We start from the raw sequence: 20574 nt of genomic DNA, 5'->3' as shown, positions 1-20574 counted from the left end.
GCCATCTTCAATGTCATAAGGTTCTAATTTCCTCATAGAAATCCTGTCCAGCTTACAGCCAGAAACAGCACGTTTCCCCCAAATACGTTTTCAGTTGTCCCCACTTATTGGTACACATCCATTTATAAATGGGCTTCTGAAAACGGTCTGAGATTTCCCTTATATTCATTGCTAAGTCAGTGCAACTTTAAAAGACATCTTTGGAGGACTTCCCTGGTGGCCCAGTGGTTAAGAATCCGCCTGCCACTGCAGGGGATACAGGTTCGATCCCTGGTCCAGGAAGATCCCACATGCTGCAGAGCGTCTAAGCCCGTGCGCCACAACTACTGAGCCTCTGCTCTAGAGCCCGCGAGCCACAACTACTGAGCCTGCGCACCACAACTACTGAAGCCCACATGCCTTAGAGCCAGTGCACCACAAGTACTGAGCCCATGCACTGTAACTACTGAAACCTGCACACTCTAGGGCCTGCGTGCTGCAACTACTGAAGCCCACACACCTAGAGCCCATGCTCTGCAACAAGAGAAGCCACCACAATGAGAAGCCCGCACACCGCAACGAAGGGTAGCCCCCACTCGCTGAAGCTAAAGAAAGCCCATGCACAGCAACGAAGACCCAGTGGAGCCAAAAAAAAAAAGAAAAAAAGACATCTTTGTTTTACTTTTCCAAATATTCCATGTAAGGTGACTCCTGCCTCTTCTTTAGAAAAATCAAAATAACTGTCATCCTAGAAATACACAAATGCTAAAAAAAAAAAAAGAAAAGAAAGAAAGAAATACACAAATGCTGAAGAGCTTTCATCATCACAGTCATTTATTTATTCATTTAGAATATATGCTTGGAATGCCTATAACACAAGATTGAAGTTAAAGCAGTGAACAAGACAGGCACAATCCCTGCTGTTATGTAGCCCACATTTTTGTGGTGGGAAAAGGCCAATTAACAAACAAATATGTAATATGTCAGATGGTGATGAGTGCTAAAAAGAAAGTCTCCCCATGTTTTCACTTCTTAGCCTCTCTCTCATCAAGAGAAGAAGTCCCAAGATGTTTATGTTAAGTATTTGGAAAATGTTATTTATTTTTAGTAGGTAATTAGTGACTCTACTTACTTGAAAAGTGATCACATTTTAAATTCCATGGTTATACCTTCCTTAAGCAAAATATAAATAAATGTCTTTTGTACCTAGAAATGGGATATTTTAAAATTTATATTAAACATTATATAAGAAATGGCCCTTTAGATTAAAATTGATGTTTAGTTCAATATTTGGAAAATGTTAAATATTATAAGTGAGAAATTAGTGATTATTTACACTTACTCAAGGAACATATTTAAAATTTCACACTTATTTCTTCCTTAAGCAAAATATAAATACATCTGTTCACACCTAGAGATGGGATATTGTGAAGTTTACACTAAACAAAAAAAATCTAAAACAAATGGCCCCTTAGATTAAAATTGAATATTATCCCAGTAATTGTGCCACAGGTTGCAGTTCAGGTGTAAGTTTGTGCTGTAGGAGCATAGAGCAGAAGCCAACAACCTTGCTTCTCATCTGTAACAAACTGGTAAGCAGAAATTATCTTTTCAAACCAGTTAATATTTTGATAAAGTAAGCTAATATATGAGAACTAAAAGTGTCCTTGAAAAACTTCTTGATTTGCTAGCCAGAGTTCTTAGTGTTGGTGCTTGTATATCATCAATTATCACTGGTATTTCGTAGTATGCTTGCCGCTTCTTATGCTTCTTCATAATTGAGAACACTGAAGAGTTCTTGTCACAACTTTCAAGCAATTTTATTTATTGAAGAAACACTTCCCACTTGAAGTAACAGGTTTTGCTAGGTGTACATCTCTTAAATGTATTTCCAGTTAATCTTACGTGTTCTGAAGTATAATCACAGTAGAGCGGTGCAAAGATCTCATTCGGGGCCTCTCCTGGGTGTGTGACTTTATAACAACCATAGATTTTCCAGGCTTTCAGTCTGTTGCCACCAAGTGATCATACATGCAGACTTCCCCAGACAAGGAGAGGCTGACTTCCATTTACTGAGGGCTTAATGTGTGTTGAGCTTAGTACTTTTTACATTATAGTTGTTATTTCACTTCTTCATTCTTAAGCCTGTGAGGTGGTCATTATCATCCCCATTTTACAGATGAGGAAACTGTGCTTCAGTGATAGTTAATTTTCCCAAGGTCTTACTATTAGTAAATGGCAGAGCTAGGATACAGAGCCAGTATTCACCCCAATGAAGTGAGTCTTCTTCTTCTCTCCATTTCACAGATAAACAGAGGCTCTGAGGTTACACAACTTGCTGAGATAACTAGTACGTGACTTGAAACCAGATTTAAACTGAGGCAGGCAGGCTCCAGAGTCCATGCTTTTAACCACTGTGCTGCCTCTGTAGTGTGACAGGAAGGATTTTTATTTAGTGTTCTTTTGGAAAATCTATCGATAATTGAGTGGCTTTAAAGTAAGGAAGTCATAATGAAGGGGCACCTTTCAGAAATTTTGCTGACCTAAAATTCTTCTTCAAAAAGTTTTTATGCAGGACTTCCCTGGTGGTCCAGTGGTCAAGACTTCACCTTCCAATGCAGGGGGTGCGGGTTTGCTTAGCTTAGCTTCCCTGGTTGAGGAGCTAAGATCCCACACACCTTGCGGCCAAAAAACCAAAATATGAAACAGAAGCAATATTGTAACAAATTCAATAAAGACTTTAAAAGCAGTCCACATCCAAAAAAAAGTCTTTAAAAAAAGTTTTTATGCATCTAGAAGCTCTTGTCACATTAGGTAAATTGTCACTAGCTTAGTCCTTATATTAAGAAGCTAATACATCTGAAATAAAGCTAATTAGAGAAGCCAGCTAATTTTAAGAAGTGTCACAGTGATACAAAAAGCAAAGGTTTTTTTCACCGAAGGAAATCTATGAAAGAAAGAAAACTGAAATGTCATCCTTGCCAAGAGACTAGTTCTGTACTAAATCAGGAGGATGGATGTCAAGTGATACGGTTCCTGAGATTGTTGCTGATACTGTTAAAGCTATCAGCCAAGGAAGTGATCATTTCAGCAGTTCACACATGTGTGTTGAGCATAATACAGAGACTTAAGCCACACATGGAGAGAGAAAAACAAAAAATGACAACAGTGAAGTATAAGATTTGGTTTGTGTTCCAGTTGGGTATTTTTTAAAAGATTTACATTTTAGGAGAAATGTGATCAGAACTAAACAAGTAACCTATAGATGATGTTTTATAAAATGTGTCTAGGGCTTTTTTCCTCTAAAAATTAACACTGAAATTTTATAGTGAGACCCAGATTACATCTACATTCAGGATACTGAATATGGGAAACAACCTTATTTATTCCTTTGTCCATCTTGTGGTTTTTAATCTGTCTCCTTCACCAGAATGGTCAGTATTTAAATTATTGTTCACCACTCTATCCCCAGCTCCTAGCACAATGCCTTGCACAGAAATATGTGTTAAATGAGTGACTAAATTGTAGTCTGTTCTCTATACTGAAGCCTGAGTAATCTTTCTAAAATGTATTTTTCTTCTTGCTACATAAAACCTGTCAGTGGCTCCTCCTTGCCCTTAAATGGAATCCACGCTCCCTTCTTGAAACATCACATGTATTAGCATAAAGGGCTTTTTACCTTTTATATCTAGCTCAGGTTTTCTCAGCCTCAGCACCATTGACATTTTGGGCCAGAGGATTCTTTGTTTGGGGCCTTCCTGTTTATTGTAGTATGTGTAGGAGTGTCCTTGGCCTCTACCCACTATCCAGTAGCATCCTCCCACCCCCAGTTGTGATGACCAAAGCTGTCTCCAGACGTTGCCAAGTGTCCCGTGGGGAGCAAAGCCACCCCAGATGAAAACCTCTGCTCTGTCTTATCTCCTACTACCCCCAGCTCACTTCCACTGTAGCCACACTAAAACTGATTTCCTGAAAGTGTAAAACTGTGTCTTGCCTGAGGGCCTTTGCACATATTGCTTTCCTCTGCCTGGGACACTCCTATGCCTGTTCACTCCACCTCATCCTTTAGATCTCAGCTTAAGTTTTACTTTCAAGAAGACTTCTCTGGCTCTCCTAAGTTACTTAGATATGTTGTACCAACATCTTATATTTCCTCTCTCATAGTGCTTTTCCCCCAGTTTTACTGAGATAGAATTGACATATAGCATTGTATTAGTTAAAGATGTACAGCATAATGATTTGATATGTGTATATATTGTGAAACGATTACCACACTAAGTTTAGTTAATACCCATCAGCTCCTGTAGTTACAGAATTTTTTCTTGTGATGAGAACTTTTAAGATCTACTCTCTTAGCCACTTTCAACTATACAGTATAGTATTGTTAACTATAGTCACCGTGTTGTACAGCATCACAATAATGATAATGTTGCAGACAGCAGCCACCGATGGATACTAAAAGTAATGGGCAAAAATTTGTGGAAAAAACAGGATTTGCATTCTCTCAAAGTATCTCCCCCAAGATATTTATTAACTACAAAGGGTAAGACAGTAACTTTACAGTAGAGAAACGTAGAAGAAGCCTTCATCTTAGCCAAGCGATCAAGGTCAGCATCACCGGTAACAAGACATGTCAACATCATGAACCCCATGACATGATTCACTGAGAGTGACACAACATTGTTTTTGTGGTATTCTTGCCAAAAAGTCTCAGTTGGAATATGAGGAAAACATTAGGCAAACCCACGTTGACTGATATTCAACAAAATAACAGATCAGGATTCTTCAAAAGTGTCAAGGTATGAAAGACAAAGACTAAGGAGCTCTTACAGACTACAGGAGTTTAAGGAGAAATGACAACTAAATGCAACACAGGGTCCTGGATAGAATGCTGGAACAGAAAAAGCTCATTAGTGGAAAACTGACAAAATTCGAATACTGCCTTTAGTTAATAGTGTTGTGCCAGTGTTATTTCCTGGTTTTGATAATTATGCTACGGTTATATAAAATGTTAAGGGAAGCTGGGTAAGGGATATACGGAAACTCACATCTTTTTGCAACATTTAAGTCTAAAATTAGCTCAAAATAAAAAGTTTTAAAAAATAAATAAAAGTCCTACTGACAAAAAAAAAAGTTAGAGCTCCAAGCTGGAAAATTACTGAGGCCGAACCCAAGTCTGGAATTATTCTTAGCTTCCAGTCCCAGGATGGAGATTAGAATCAGAGTTGAGGGACAGGAGAAAAGGCAGAGAAAGTAGTTTTTGACACTGAGCCTTCAGGTCCCTAGAAACACAAAAAGCCAAAGTAACCCGAAGTGTTGGAAGGGATGCGCTGAGTCAGAAATCAATCAGGTGGTGGTGAGGGCATTCAAGAAGTGAAGAGAAGGAGACAGGGAATAAGAATATGAGAGCAGACCTGAAGGAAGGTCAATGACAACATTAGAATTTAAGTAATGCAAATGCCAGTCATGATGTAAATTAAATTTTTATGTCCAAATGAGTTCCATATATTCAAAGCTGCCTTTTCTTTATGTGAGATTAGCTTAATCCTGTCACAGATTATTCATTTGAAGTAGAAAAGAATCTTTAAAGAGTGAAGGCCTGGGACTTTTAACACAAGCCTGACAGGTTTGCTGCCATTCAATCATTTGATTAAGGCCTTTGATGAGGATTTTGCTTAGTTGTATCATTTCTTGTGTATAGCTTTAAATCAAAACCTTTTTATACCCAAGGCAATACTGACCTCCAGTCTTCTTTTTTTTTTTGGTCTGTATAGTCTACAAACCTGGCCTTTTTTTTCCTCCCTCACAGCATTAATCTAAAAGTTACTCACTGTCCTCTTCAAAGAATTACTACAGTGTTGGTTATATTAGAGATATATATATATATATAGATAGATAGATATTTTGGATAGAATTGTTTTAATCAAAAGTATAGAGATTTAACATAAGGAAAATGTGAGATGGAAAAAAATTAATAACATAAGAAAAACATAGCTGAAAATGAAATTTCAACAGGTCATTGTGAGAGACAAGAGTTCACCAAGCAGAAAGGTTTTACCTGCTGATTTATTGAGGGTGGACTAATTCTGAACCATTTCCAAGAAGTTGTAATAATAGTGACTGAGTATGGGTGGCTGTGATGACTTCCTCAGAGCTGTAGGGAGTGATCTATTATCCATCACTGAACACTAGTACAATGAGAGAATGCAGGAGAAAACTACATTCCCAGACTTGTTTCCTATTTGCATATGTAGGAAAAGTTGTAGATAATGTCAATAGACAATTTAAGGGGAAGTACCAAGTGTTTTTGACAGATTGTGTGTACATTTACATACTGTGTAGCTGCTTTGAAATGTCTAGTAGATGATCAGTTCTGAGTCAAACTACAAATTTCATGAAGATGTTGAATGGTCTTTCTGCCTGAATTCTTCAGAGGAATCGAGATTTTATATTTAGAATGCCTAAAAATTTTTTAAATTAAAAGAAAGAAAGGCAGCCACAGAAGGGGCAACTTTAGCAATGATCTTTGTTAGATAAAACCTCATACAGCCAAGAGTGCAGATGATTTTTAATGAAATCAGTAAAAGAACCCTCTTCCTAAATTTTAGAATTTTTATCTTCAAACTCCTATCTCGTTACTTTAGGTAAAGGGTAAGTTACAGCTGATTTGCTCAGCTGTGCTTTGCCTGGACATGTGAAATCAATTGAGGTAAAATATGATGAAAGTTCATATTGATTCAGAGGTTTGCTGTTTGCTTTTTATAAAGTGGAGATCTGTGTCCTTGTGGGCATAACCATTGACATTCACTGTTCATTGAGAGCACAGATGGATTGCTGCCAAGTTTTCTCTTTGGGTTCCTTATGTTGTGCTTAAGGTCGGTGGTCAATCTGTCTACAGAAAGGAGTGGAGATTTCTAAGTACACCTCCTCATTTCCAGTTCCACACTGTGCTCAGACATCATTGCTTCACTCACAAGCAATTCCTATCCTCAGCTTTACATGTGTAGTAACATTTCCTGTATTGTTCAGTTTTCTTAATGCTGAATGAGAACAATTTCAGGTGTTTTTTAAAAAGTGACATTTCCAGCATTTGGGTTTTTGTTTTGTTTTAATTTATTTACTTATTTATTTATTTTTGGCTGCATTGGGTCTTTGTTGCTGCACGTGGGCTTTCTCTAGTTGCGGCGAGCTGGGGCTACTCTTTGGTGTGGTGCACGGGCTTCTCCCTGTGGTGGCTTCTCTTGTTGCGGAGAACGGGCTCTAGGCACATGGGCTTCAGTCATTGTGGCACATGGGCTCAGTAGTTGCGGTTCATGGGCTCTAGAGCACAGGTTCAGTAGTTGTGGTGCATGAGCTTAGTTGCTCCCCAGCATGTGGGATCTTCGCAGACCAGGGCTTGACCAGTGTCCCCTGCATTGGCAGGTGGACTCCTAACCACTGTGCCACCAGGGAAACCCCAGCATTTGTTAAAGAGCTAGATTAAGAGTCATTTCAAAGCAGAACACTTTCGTGGATGACTGTTCTCTGAGAGATGATTGAGGAGCTGGGGTCCCAGTGGTATATCTATGCATGCTCCTAGGGCAAATTTCAAATGCCTGTAGTTACAAAGCCAGTAGCTGAAAAGGAGAGGGTATACAGAACCTTGATGATGACCGTGATGTTGATGGAGATGATGTGATGAAAGAGGAGAAGGAAGGCAATGATGATGGTGGTGGCAGCATCGGCTAACATTACTGTGCGCTTGTATGTTCTGAGCACCATGTCAATGCTTTCCATACATTCAGGCTGAATCTCCCCTGCAGTTTCTTGTTATCTGCACAATCCCATCACTTTTGTAGGTAGTACTGAGCCAACAGAGTGGTCTAGATTAAAATCACCCTCTGCACTTGACCTTGAGGCAGAGGGAACAACCAGAAGGTATAGAGCGAATCCTGTGCAAATTCAAACAAACAAAAAAAAGAAAACAGGGCTTCCCTGGTGGCGCAGTGGTTGAGGGTCCACCTGCCGATTCAAGGGACACGGGTTCGTGCCCCGGTCCGGGAGGATCCCACATGCCGCGGAGCGACTGGGCCCGTGAGCCATGCCACTGAGCCTGCGCGTCCAGAACCTGTGCTCCGCAACGGGAGAGACCGCAACAGTGAGAGGCCCGCGTACGGCAAAAAAAACACACAAAAAAAACAGAGCTTAAAATTGCAGGTTCCAGCCTGACAGGCCAGACCGTGAACGGTATTAAGATGCATACATTTTCTAAGTTCTTTGAATTTAACACCTGCATCTGACAAAAATCTCACTCCTTTTCTGCTTCCTGTTATCTAATTCTGATTCTCTCTGGGTGCTCAGGAAATACTTAGTGAGAATTCTTAAGTCAGAGTCATTTTATTTTTTATAAGATGTTTATAATGAAATTATAATTTTTTAATAATTTTTAAAATATGCCTTAGGAGCATATGTTTGTTGAGTCTAACATATGGTATTTCTCTGGTTATTTTATCCCTAATGCTTTGTTACAATATCAGACTCTTTCCTCTACTACTCTATGCTGAATAAATATTAGAGAGATTAATATAAATCTTTATTCTCAGGCCTGCTTCCTATTTCTTATAATCCAGAGGGAAAACTCAATTTATATTTATAAATTTTAATTACGAATTATGATACCATACATACACAAGAGAAATATTGGGTCAAATTTCTGATCTTAGATAAATCAGGCAGTTTCAAAGTTTAGCAGCTTTTATTTTTACTTGAAGAAGTTGAGGAGTGGGGAGACAGAAGACAGTGTTAGAGAATGATTGTACAGTAGCCATGACTGTTGCTCTTGCTACTGATAAACCTGTCTGTGTTCTCATCTTTCTTTTTTAGGTGGTTGCCTATCACTATTGCCAAGCAGATAATGCCTACACCTGCCTGGTGCCGGAATTCGTCCACAATGTTGCTGCCCTGCTCTGCCGCTCACCACAGCTGGCGGCCTATCGGGAGCAGCTTCTCCGGGAGCCTCACCTACAGAGCATGCTGAGCCTTCGGTCCTGTGTTCAAGATCCCATGGCCTCCTTCCGGAGGGGAGTGCTGGAGCCCCTGGAGAATCTCCACAAAGGTACAGATGAGGTGCAAAGCAGGTGGAAGGTGGAGGCTCTGAAGCCCAAGTTCACCTCGGGTCATGCTATAAAAATGATCATTTTTATCACACTGCAAAAACTAAATGTTCCTACAGGATACAGTTAACAAATAAAAGGTTTTACCTGAAAAAAATAAAAATTCCTCCAGGAATTGCTACTTCCTCCTTTATTTGTAAAAATTCTCATTCTTATTTCCAAATATAAAGCATTTCTCTTGAACTAAAGGTAGTAGAGCTACCAGTCCTTCCGTGGAGTTCAAATAAATCAGTAAAGCCATGACTCCAACCCAGTGCCGTGGAGTTTCTATGGTTAGAAACATCCTCAGTTTTTATATTTGCTATTTTTTTTTATTACTCCACAGTCAGGTAAAATGAAATGGCATGTAGAGTTGCATAACTGTGTATATGCTAAAAATTACTTAATTGTCCACTAAAAGGTATTAAGATATTTTTAAGAAGTGGGGGAAAATGAAATGGGATCCATCCCCCTCTCACGCCTCGTGCCTTTCCTCCGTTTTAACTCTGCAGCTCAAGTGTCGGCTGTGACCTAAATGTAACCATCTCCTCCTTCACCCGTCTCTCTGCCTCACCCCCTTCCTAATGTTCTGTCAGTGCTGGAAGCCGAAGAAAAGGACCTGAGTAAGCATGAGATTGCTGAGAATCCTGCTTATTCCTGAGAGACTTATATACTTTTCTCGAGCATTTCAGAGATACTTATAAGAATTTACATTCTTCCGGCCTCTATCTTCAGTTATGTGAACTTCCATGCCAATTACTTGGATATCAGAGTTTCTCTTCTCAATGCTGATGACCTCTATCTGTACTTCTACTACCTACCTATTAGCTTTACCATACCCTAGACTTTTTTAAATATTGGAATTTCTCTGCAAGTATTTTGAGCAAACTTAAAAAGAAATTTCTGTACATTCAGTCAATCTTTAAATCCTGTTAATTCTGCCCTCCTGATGTCTCTCACATCCGTTAATCTCAGAGTCATTCCTACCACTGTTACCTTGAAGGCTGCTCAGCTGCCCGTGATATCACATCTGTGTTGCTACCCTTCCTGGTCTTCTCTGGTTTTCTGGTCTAGTGCTTCTTTCACATCATAACACACTTGGAAAATTATTAAAATTTGTTTAGCACATTGGGATAAAAAATCATGCCTCCTCATGGCTGGACATGGCTGGCCCTGAGGCTACAGCTGCACAAATCCCCCGAAGCCCTGAGGGCTGAAGGGATTCATTTTTAGGCACACCTCTAACCCATTAATGGCATACCTGGTGAGTAGTCTCTGCCCAGTCTCTCCAGTCTTCTAGACTTTATGTACTGCTTCCAGATAAAGCTTCGTAAAGCATTGCTCTGATCACTAAATTTCCCTGTTTAGAAACCTCCAGTGCTTCCCTATTACCTCACTGAATTAACTTCCAGCTCCTTGACCTATCATTTAAGGTACTTAATGACCTGGATCCAGCCTACTTTCCAGCCTTATTATCTACTTTTACCCTTATGAACCCTGTATTTACATGTAAACCAAAGTATCCATTAATCCTTAAATACTCCCCTCCATTTTCCTGCCTCCATACATTTGTTCATTGTTTCCTTTTCTTGATATACCTTCTCCTCATATCTCTACCTGTCAGAATTCTACCCATCTTTCAAGGACCACCTTAAATACCACCTCATTCATGAAATACCTGCTGATCCACCTGCCCCCTCCAGTAAGTTACAATATCCTTCCAAATTGACAATAGGTTTTTCTTTTTTATATCTCACTTGTGGTACTTCATACATTACTGTATGTATAGTAAGAACTTAAATTTTTATTACTAACATTTATTATACGTCAGATATTATACTTTGTGCTTTATAAGAATTAGTTATTTCTGTACTTATTCCTTTGACTAAATTGCATGCTTTTGAAGTTAGGAACCTTTTCTTGTTCAACTTTTATCCTTCATAGTGATTACCTCACCTTGGACATAGTAGGCATTTCAGGAAATAAATTTTGAACAAATAAGTGAACATAGAAATTGCTCACATGTAGGGGTACCTTGAAGGAAAGTCAGTGATACAAGGATCTACATCTTAAGGCTAATTCAAGGAGAATATCCAAATGCATGCAGACTCAGCTCTGGATTCTCAACCATAATTCATGTGTTTTTTAATTTTGCTACTAGATATATTTGCTTCTCATTTAGGTCTCCATAACCAGCTTTAGATATCCCCATTGGTAAATGTTGTTCTGAGTGAATTTAATTATTCTATCAAATTCCCATGTTCTTACCCTTAAAAGAAAATCACCATCATGAGCAATAACTGGAAACACAATTTATAAAATTAATGAAATACTAAAACTTGTTTGATTAATCCAAAAGAAGCCTGGAAAGAAAGAACAGAATAATTTTTTTTAGTATGGAACAAGATGAGAGATTAAAATCAACCATATCAATAATTACATTAAATTTAAATTGACCAAATACTTCTATCAAAAGGCAGAAACTGTCAGACTGGATAAAAAACAAGACCCAACCATATGCTGTCTGCAGGAGAGGTTATTTAAAGACACAGATTGAAAGTGAAAGGGTAGAAGAATATATACTCTATAAACATGGAGCATAAGAAGGCTGGAGTGGGTCTATTAATGTGAGGCAGAGTAGACCTCAAGACAAGGAGTATTATCAGAGGGGCATTTGATAAACATAAAGGGACCAATTTATCAGAAGATAAAGTAATCCTAAATGTGTATGAACCTAATAATGGAGGTTCAAAATACATGAATCAAAAACTAATAGAACCAAAGAGCTAAATAGACAAATACCCAGTCATAGCTGGAAATTTTAACACCTCTCTCTCAGTAGCTGTTAGAACAAGTAGACAAAAATTAGTAAATATATAGAAGATTTTAACAACACTGTCAACCAATTTGATCCAACTGACATTTATAGAACACTACCCAATAACTGCACAATATACATTCTTTTCAAGTGCATATGGACCTTATTCTGGACCATAAAATCAGTCTGAAATTTTCAAGAAATTAAAATCTTACAGAAAATGTTCTCTGAGATAATGGAATTAAATTAGAAATCAATACACATAAAATCCCCAAATATTTAGCAATTTAGCAGTGTACTTCTAAACAACCCATTAGAGAAAGAAGAAATCACAAAGCGAATTATAGAATATTTCAAACTGAGTAATACATAAAATCAGTGGTTAAGTTTATGACTTAATAAACTAGAAAAAAATGAGGAAAATAAAACCAGAGGTAGCAGAAAGAAGGAAATAATAAAAAGCAAGAGCAGCAGTCAGTGAAATAGAAAAAAATTAATAGTTAAAATGAATAAACCCCTAGGAAGACTGATCAAGAAAATGAAAGGAAAACACATCAGGCATGAAAGAGGAGCTAGCACTACAGTTCCTACAGACATTAAAAGAAAAATAAGGGATTATTATGAACAACTATATAACAATAAATTCAACAACTTAAATTGGGCAAATTCTATAAAAAACACAACTTACCAAAAGTGACTCAAGAGGAAAGAGAAAATCTGACTAGCTCTTATCTATTTAATTTGTAAGTTAAAAGAAAACTCCAGGCTCAGATGGCTTTACTAATGAATTGTATCCAACATTTAAAGAAGAAATAATATGAGTCTTACACAAATGTTTTCAGAAAATAAAGGAAAAGAGAACATTTCTCAGTTTGTTTTATTAGACAAGCATTAATGCTGAAACCAAAATATGATAAGGACTTTATAAGAAAAGAAAATTACAGACATGTATTCCTCATAACCATAATAGCAAAATCCTGAAACACACTAATAGCAAAATGATTAGTTTTACTTGACCAGGAATGCAATGTTAGTTTAACATTTGAAAGTTAATCACTGTAATTCATAATATTAACAGAATAAATGAGAAAATCTATATGTCTTTATATAAATATATATCTGTAATCTCAACAAATGCAGAAAAACATTTAACAAAATATTACAATTAACAATAAAAACTTTCTGCAAACTAAGAATAGAAGAAAACTTAGTCTCCTAAAGGACAAGCGGGTAACAATGAAATATTAAATACATTTCCCCTACTATCAGGAGCAAGGCGACTTAACATTCGACATTCCATGTGTGGTCCAAGCTAGCACAATAAGAAAACAAACAAGCAAATAGTATAAAGATTGGAAAGGAAGAAGTAAAACTGTCTTTATTTGCAGATGTGATTGTTTACCTAGAACAGTCTAAGGAATCTACAAAAGAAAAAAAAAAGCCTACGAGAATTAACATAGGTGGAGCTACAGTCTCCTCCACTCCATACTGGTTAATATGCAGTATCTGTTGTATTTATATACTAGCAGCAAACAACTGAAAACTGAAATTTAAAAAGTAGTGTGGCAGTTTTAAAACGTGGCTGCAAAATCTTTGACATTCCTCCCATCCAGATTTAGGGTCTGTGTCTCCTTCCCTTGCATCTTAGCAGACTTGTGGCTGCTTCAACCAATAAAATACTACAAAATGATGCTATGTGATATCTGAGGCTAGGTCATAAATGGTCATGCTGCTTCCATCTTGTTCACTGAAACACTTGCTTTTGGGGGTATGCATTGCCATGTCAAAAGACTGACTACTTTGAGTTTACCCTGCTGTGAGGAAGTACAAACCACATGGAGCAGCCGTATGTTAGTGTTCCAGTTGACTGTTCTTAGTCATCAGGTCGTTCTGGCCGTGACACCAAACATGTGAGTTTTTGTTGCAGATGATTCCGTTTCCCAGCCATTGAGTAACTCTTAGCTGTTTGATGCAGCAGTAGATAACTGGAGCAAATACCGTTTTCTATAGAATCAAAATGCTTAAGAATAAATTTAACAAAAGATGTGTAAGACTTCCACAGTGACAGCTACAAAACATGCAGAGTGAAATTAAAGAACTTAGTAAATGGAAGAGATAGGCCATGTTTGTAGATTGGAGTTTTTCCCCAAACTGATCTGTGGATTCCACATAATCCCAATCAAAATCCCAGCAGGATTTTTTTTTTTAATTGACAACTTTCAGAAATTCAAAGGACTGTGAATAGCCAAAACAATCTTAAAAAAGAAAAAAATTGGAAGACCAACAGTACTGGAAGACCAACAGTACCTGGTTTCAAGATTTAATATAAAGCTACAGAAATCATGACAGGCAGTAATATGTTAGTAAATGTTTAACAGTCAGTCCAGGGGTGGGGGCCTGATTTGACCATAAGAAATTTAGCAATCAGCTCCCATGAACCAGCTTGAGATGGCTCTAGCGCTCCCCTGACAGGGTGGTATTCCCACAAGGATAGATAAATAGGTCAGTGGAACAGAATGGAAAATCTAAAAGGAAATCCACACATATGGAGTCAGTTTACCTTCCTCAAAGATGCCAAGATAATTTGGAAAAGAGAATTTTTGTCATCAAATGATGCTACAACAACTGGATACATGTATGGAGAAAAAAATGAATCTTAATCCTTACCTCACACTATAGGTGCACAAAAATAAATTCAAGATAGATCATGGTCCAAAATATAAAAACTAAATCTCTAAAGCTAATAGAAAAAACTCAGAATATCTTCACAACCTTGGGGTAGGTAAAGATTTCTTAGGTCCTAAAAATCATTAACCATGTAGGAAAAAATTAATAAATTGGACTTCATCAAAATGTTAAATGTCTGCTCAACGTAAGATACACTAAGAAAAAGGAAAAGCAAATCACAAAAGGGGAGAAAATAATTCACTCTGTGTACGTGTGTGACAAAGCACTTGTATCCATAGTATCTAAAGAATTTCTATAAATCATTGCTGAAAAGATAAATAATCCAATTCTTAAATGGACAAAAAATTTAGATGCTTCACAAAAGAAGATATTCAAATAGGCTGCCAGCACATAGAAAGGTGTTTGCCATCGTTAGTCGTCAGGGAAATGCCAATTAAAATCACAATGAGACACCACTTTACTCCCACTACAGTGGTTAACATTTTTAAAGTTGAACATCAAATGTCGGTGAGGATGGTAAGCAGCTGGAACCCTCACACGTTGCTGGTGGGAGTTTAAAATGGTACAACTACTTTGGAAAACTATTTGACAGTTCCTTATAAAGTTAAAGATAAATCTGCCTTATGACCAAGCAATTCTATCCCTATGTATTTACCCAAAAGAAACGAAAACATATATCTACAAAAAGACTCATACAAAAATGTTTATATTGACTTTATTCATAGTAGTTAAAAACTGGAAACAGCCGAAGGTCCTTCAACAAAAGAATACATAAACAAATTGTATATTCATTCGATGGATATTAAATGAAATCTTAGTATTAAATTCTCAGTATTCTTCTTAGTAGTAAAAAGGAAGAAACTAATAATACCCTCAACAACATAAATGAATCTCAGAAACATTGTATCAAGCATAAGAAGCAAGTATAGTCTATGGTGATATGAATCAGAACAGTGGTTGCCTATTGAGAACTGCGAAGGAACCTCAGGGAACTCTCTGGAATGATGGAGACGTCCTCTACTTTGATCAGGATGTTAGTTACATGAGTATACATGTTTGTCAAAACTCACCGAAGTGTACAGTTAAGATCTTCACAATTAATTGTATTAATTATATATATATAAGTTTTATCACAGTAGTTTTTAAAATAGGGAGTTTTTTAAAGGTAGCTGGAGTTTTCTTTCCAGGAAAGTTCAGTTGAAAACACTTTCAATTTCGATTCAAGAGCTAGATTTCAAATTATATATTTTTCTTTAAAAAATGAGAGTCAACGTTTTGCACGATACTTTAAGGTTCTACTCAGTAACAAAGGATAGCTCTAGTATATCACCAAGCAGAATCAATTAGAAAATTCCTCTATGGGACTTAAAGACACAAGTACGCTAAAGGGAGCCAGGGTCCTCAAAATCAAGAACTTAAGAGCCCCCATTTGTGTGGGTAAATCCCAATTAGTTCCAAGCAGCTCCTCTCTCTTCCGGAATTCTTTGGACTCCCTAAAGGAGTAATGTGTTTTCTTAGCCCTACATCATCTAGAATGCCATTTCATTAATAATCATTGTTAACAGTTAGGGAGCTGAAATCCATAGTTCATTTCTCTTCCGAAAGTCACCAGATGAAAGTAATAGTTGAAACTCTTTATAATTTGAGAACTAATTTATAGTACTTAGGCTATTGAAATTAAACTCCTTTATGTAAACTTGTACTTCAGAGGGGAAATATAAAGATTTATTAATCATGCAAAAAATCTGCATATTTTCAAATGTGAAACAAAAATATGTAGTTTCGATTAGCCTTGACTCTTTCAAAAGCTAAAAGAGCCAACGTGGTACAGAGTTACTCAGAGTTTTCCTTCTGTCCCCAGCTTCACTTCCTTTTTCCTCCTCAGATATAACCTATTTCCTGTTTCAGGCATCCAGTGACTTCTTTCTCTCTTCCCCTGCTTTCCTCTCTTCAGAACCTGTAAGGTCCTACCAACTAGGAACTTTTACTTGTTATTTGCAATTCATTTATACTGAAATATTCATTCAGCCAGGGGATTTTTTTAATCTCTAACTGTTCAGTATTGTTTAAGAATCAGTAAGCATTTAATGGGAGTGGAAACCTGAAATCTTACCAAGTCTTCTGCAGCCTAGCCCTAACGATAAACTGATTTTGTCAGTTTAGGATAGTATAGCCTCCAGGCGGGAAAGGGAAACAAAAGATATTTGTCTTTCCTACATGGCTCCTGCTCCCCTGGAAAGATCATGTAAGGGTCTGGTCTCCTTGAAGCTGCTTTAGGTATAGTCTAGGAAGCTGCTGGTTCTGTAAGATCTTGGAATCCAGCCTGCCTAGTGTAGATCTGTCTGTGGGTTGGGATTCCTTTTCTCTGTTCCTCCATCCCTTCCTTCCTACTACGTATTCACATATAGTCTTATATACTGCTGTGGACTCCAAATTAGACCTTTTTCTTTTTTTTTTTGGAAATTCCCCAAAGAACATGTGATACTGTTCTCTTTAATGCTGTCAGATTCCAGGGGGCTGAGGGGGAGAAAAACATTCTTTCCAGCTTTTTCAGGTATGAGAGAAAAATAAATTTACATGTGCAAATTCTCATAAATGCGTTGCTCAGGCTGTCTCACAACTGATAACGTGGGGGAAATGATGATGATGATACATATGCCTTATATATTATTTATGTGACAAACACATTCATACCTGGTGAAAAGCAAAATGAACCCACTAAATGAATTATTCCACGTGTTTATAATAAATTACGTACCCTTAGCATTCACTAAACACACAACAGACCTTTTCTAATTTTTTCTTCCAAGGAGATATGTGATCAAAGACCCAGAAAGAACTCACTTATCCACTTGTAATTATTAAGTAATTTGTTTCTTTCTATCTCAGAGAGAAAAATCCCAGATGGAGATTTCATCATCTTAATTGATGGATTAAATGAAGCAGAATTTCACAAACCGGATTATGGGGATACAATTGTATCATTTCTGAGTAAAATGATTGGAAAATTTCCTTCCTGGCTGAAACTAATTGTAACAGTTAGGACCAGTTTACAGGTATGTGTTTGTTTGCTTTTGGACCATAAATTATTTCCCTTGGAGAGTTCTTAAACTGAAAAAGTTCTAGGTCCTTGTACCCTTAGTGATGAGCTTTTCCAAATCTCTACCATGTCCTAGAGCGCTAGCAAGAGTAATTCCCAACGAGCATATTTTGAGAGTAAGAGATACAATCTAGAGAGAGCATTCTCTGTATACTACTCTCTTAGCTCAAATTCCCATTTCCATTGCTCTGGGTAAGTTTTGATAAAGTGTCCCTCAAAAAAGTATGAAAAGAAAGTCCACTTTTCTAGACTTTGTCATGAGTATAGTAAAGCAAATAGATGGTGTAACACTCTAATTCACTGTTTGACTTTTGTTTTATGTTTTTTATCATTTAATGCCAGGCAAAATCCAGTTCAATATACAGTGTAGAGTCAGATTTTCTAGTTCTTCCCTCTGTTTCTCAACTTTCTATAGCATGAAGATGGACTTTCTTCTATATATTTCTTTTTCTAAGAAATATTGGCAATATTAAGGCTTTATATTAAATTTACTGCAGCTGGGAGATAAGAGGTTTTTTTAATTACCATCCCTGCTCACTCACTGACCACTCAGTTTATGGCCTAGAAGAATGACTAGGAATGTTGGAACTGTGCCTGTAAAAGACATACAGGCTGAGGAGAAATGACTCCACCTTCTCTACCACTCACAGTATAGCTGAGCTGGTATTTTCCATTCTTTACGTATTCACACTTGGTTTGAAACAGGGTTTCTCAACCTTTTTTCCCCTAACCATAACCTCTTTTAAAGAACATTAAAATTTTGCATATTATACACCCATCCCACTATTTTGATGCAACTCCCTTAAAACAGTTGTTAATATACAGAAAATAGTCTCGGTGCCCTCCTTTTCCCCTCTCCCAGGCATTTAGTATTTTTCCTATAGATTGACCAATTTAGGTCAGTCTGCCTTCTTTGATCAAAGACTGTACTTCTGATCCTGACCACCAACTTGCAGATGTTTGTTATTAAAATCTCAAAGTAATTTGAGGAATGTGAATGAATCAACGTAAATGCATCTTTACAATTAAAAATTATGTAATCCGCCATTATTGGTCAGTAGCTTGTTAAAGATGAAAGATGAATAAAAGAAACTTCCAGGAACACAGTCTCTGACTAGTTTTACTAAGTACGTACTTAGGAGATATCTTCGTTTATATAATTTTTGTTTGTTTGGTTTTGGTTTTTTTCTTCATTTATATTTTTATATAATGCCGTGTGCAATCTCAAAAGACGTTTTAAGTATGACTTGGTAGACCACGTAACTTTAATTTTTCAGCTGTGCCAAAGAACAGGAAAAGTACTATACACTCAAAGTCCAAATGTCAATGTCTTCATAGATCAAGACCTGCAACAACTTCCCAGATACTTCATTCACTTCAACCAATAACTTTTTAAAATTATTTAGCTGACAATGAAACAATTCCTAGGTCTTTAAAAGTGAACCCTCATAATCGATCATTCATTATTTCCACAAACATTTTTTACATACTTCAAGTATAAAAGGCTCTTTCTAAGAGCTGAGGATACGATGGTGAACAAGACAGACAATATCCCTGCCCTCGTAAAGCTTGTATTCTAGTGAGGAACACAAATAATAAAGTAAAAAATGAACATATATTAAAAATTTAGGTAGTGTTAGTGCTGTGAAGACAAACATAACAGAGTAAAGGGATAAATGAGGATGACAGATATTTTAGATAGGGCAGGTAGGAAAGGCCTCTCCAAGGAGCCTTGTAAAGTGATGACATCTGACTTACTTTCTCTGGCTGCTGGCTGTGTAGATAATAATATGTAGGGGATCAAGAATGGAAGCAGAAGTACAGGTGAAAGGTGATGGTGGCTTAGACCAGAGTGGGAACAGTGGAGACCCTCTGAAGTGGTCATATTTGGAGTATATTTTGAAGAAGAATCAAAAGGACTTGATGATGGGCTGGATGTGGGAATGAGCAAGAGAGAAGATTCAAGGATGAATTGTGGGGTTTTGGTGAGCCACTGGGTAGATGCTGGTTTGAGGAAAAGAGAAGGATCATAGATAGTTCCTACGATTTGGTGGTAGGGTTAGTGGTAATACCATTTATTGACGTGTGGAGGTTTTGTGGTGGGGGGAGATTTTAGTAGTTCTGATTTGATCACACATTAAGTTTGTCTATGAAACATCCAGGTGTCATTGTTGAGTAGACGGAGATATAAGATGAGAGCTCAGAAGAAATGGCTAAGCTGGAAATATGAAATTAGACATCATCCATGTATAGATGATATTTAGAACCATGGGACCCAACTATTCTAGGGAGTGAGGGTGGCCAGATAAGAGGAAAGAATGGAGACGTGAGCCCTGGGTGGACTGAGAAATGAGAGAGGAGCCAGCCGAAAAGGCTGGGTAGGAGTAGCCAGTGTGCTAAGAGGAAGACGAGGGGAGCATGCTGTGGAAGCAAAAGCTGCAGGAGGGGACTCGAGAAGAAAGATGTGTTCACCTGTGTCAGATACTGCTGAGAGGTTGAGGGGGAAGAGAAATGAAACTTGGTTATTGGATTTGGCAAGATGAAGATTGCTGATCATCTTGGCAAGGACCATTTCAGTGAAGTGACGAGATTGAAGCCAATTGCAACAAATGGAGGAGAGAATGGGAAGGGAGGAATGAAATACAGTAAGTAGAGAAAACTTTTCTGTTAGGTTTTGCTAAACATGGGAACAGAGATATAGTAGTTGGAGGGAGGAATATGGAGTCACATGTCTGTGTGGAGACAAGACAGAAAGAGAAGAGAAGAGGAAATTAGTGCAGGAGAGGGAATAGATACTTACAGGAGCAAAGTCTATAAGCAGATAAGAAAAGATGGATTCCAGAGCATGAGAGTCACCA

The 20574-nt window shown here is 37.5% G+C and overlaps 1 protein-coding gene across 1 annotated transcript in view; it reads left to right on the top strand.

Annotated features, from left to right (window-relative positions):
* The window catches only part of TANC2 (tetratricopeptide repeat, ankyrin repeat and coiled-coil containing 2), a gene marked incomplete at its 3' end in the record, with an annotated part of 353474 nt that overhangs the window by 270891 nt on the left and 62009 nt on the right, over positions 1 to 20574 (top strand). Inside the window, exons 12-13 of the mRNA XM_082861750.1 lie at positions 8842 to 9073; positions 17506 to 17672. Of these exons, the coding sequence (XP_082717876.1) occupies positions 8842 to 9073; positions 17506 to 17672 (399 nt within the window). The remainder of the gene's footprint in view (positions 1 to 8841; positions 9074 to 17505; positions 17673 to 20574) is intronic.

This window comes from Leucopleurus acutus, assembly GCF_964270905.1.
Source record: "Leucopleurus acutus genome assembly, chromosome: 19".
Lineage (NCBI taxonomy): Eukaryota > Metazoa > Chordata > Mammalia > Artiodactyla > Delphinidae > Leucopleurus > Leucopleurus acutus.
Note: the sequence above shows the minus strand (reverse complement) of the source record. Positions and strands in the feature narration are given on the sequence as shown.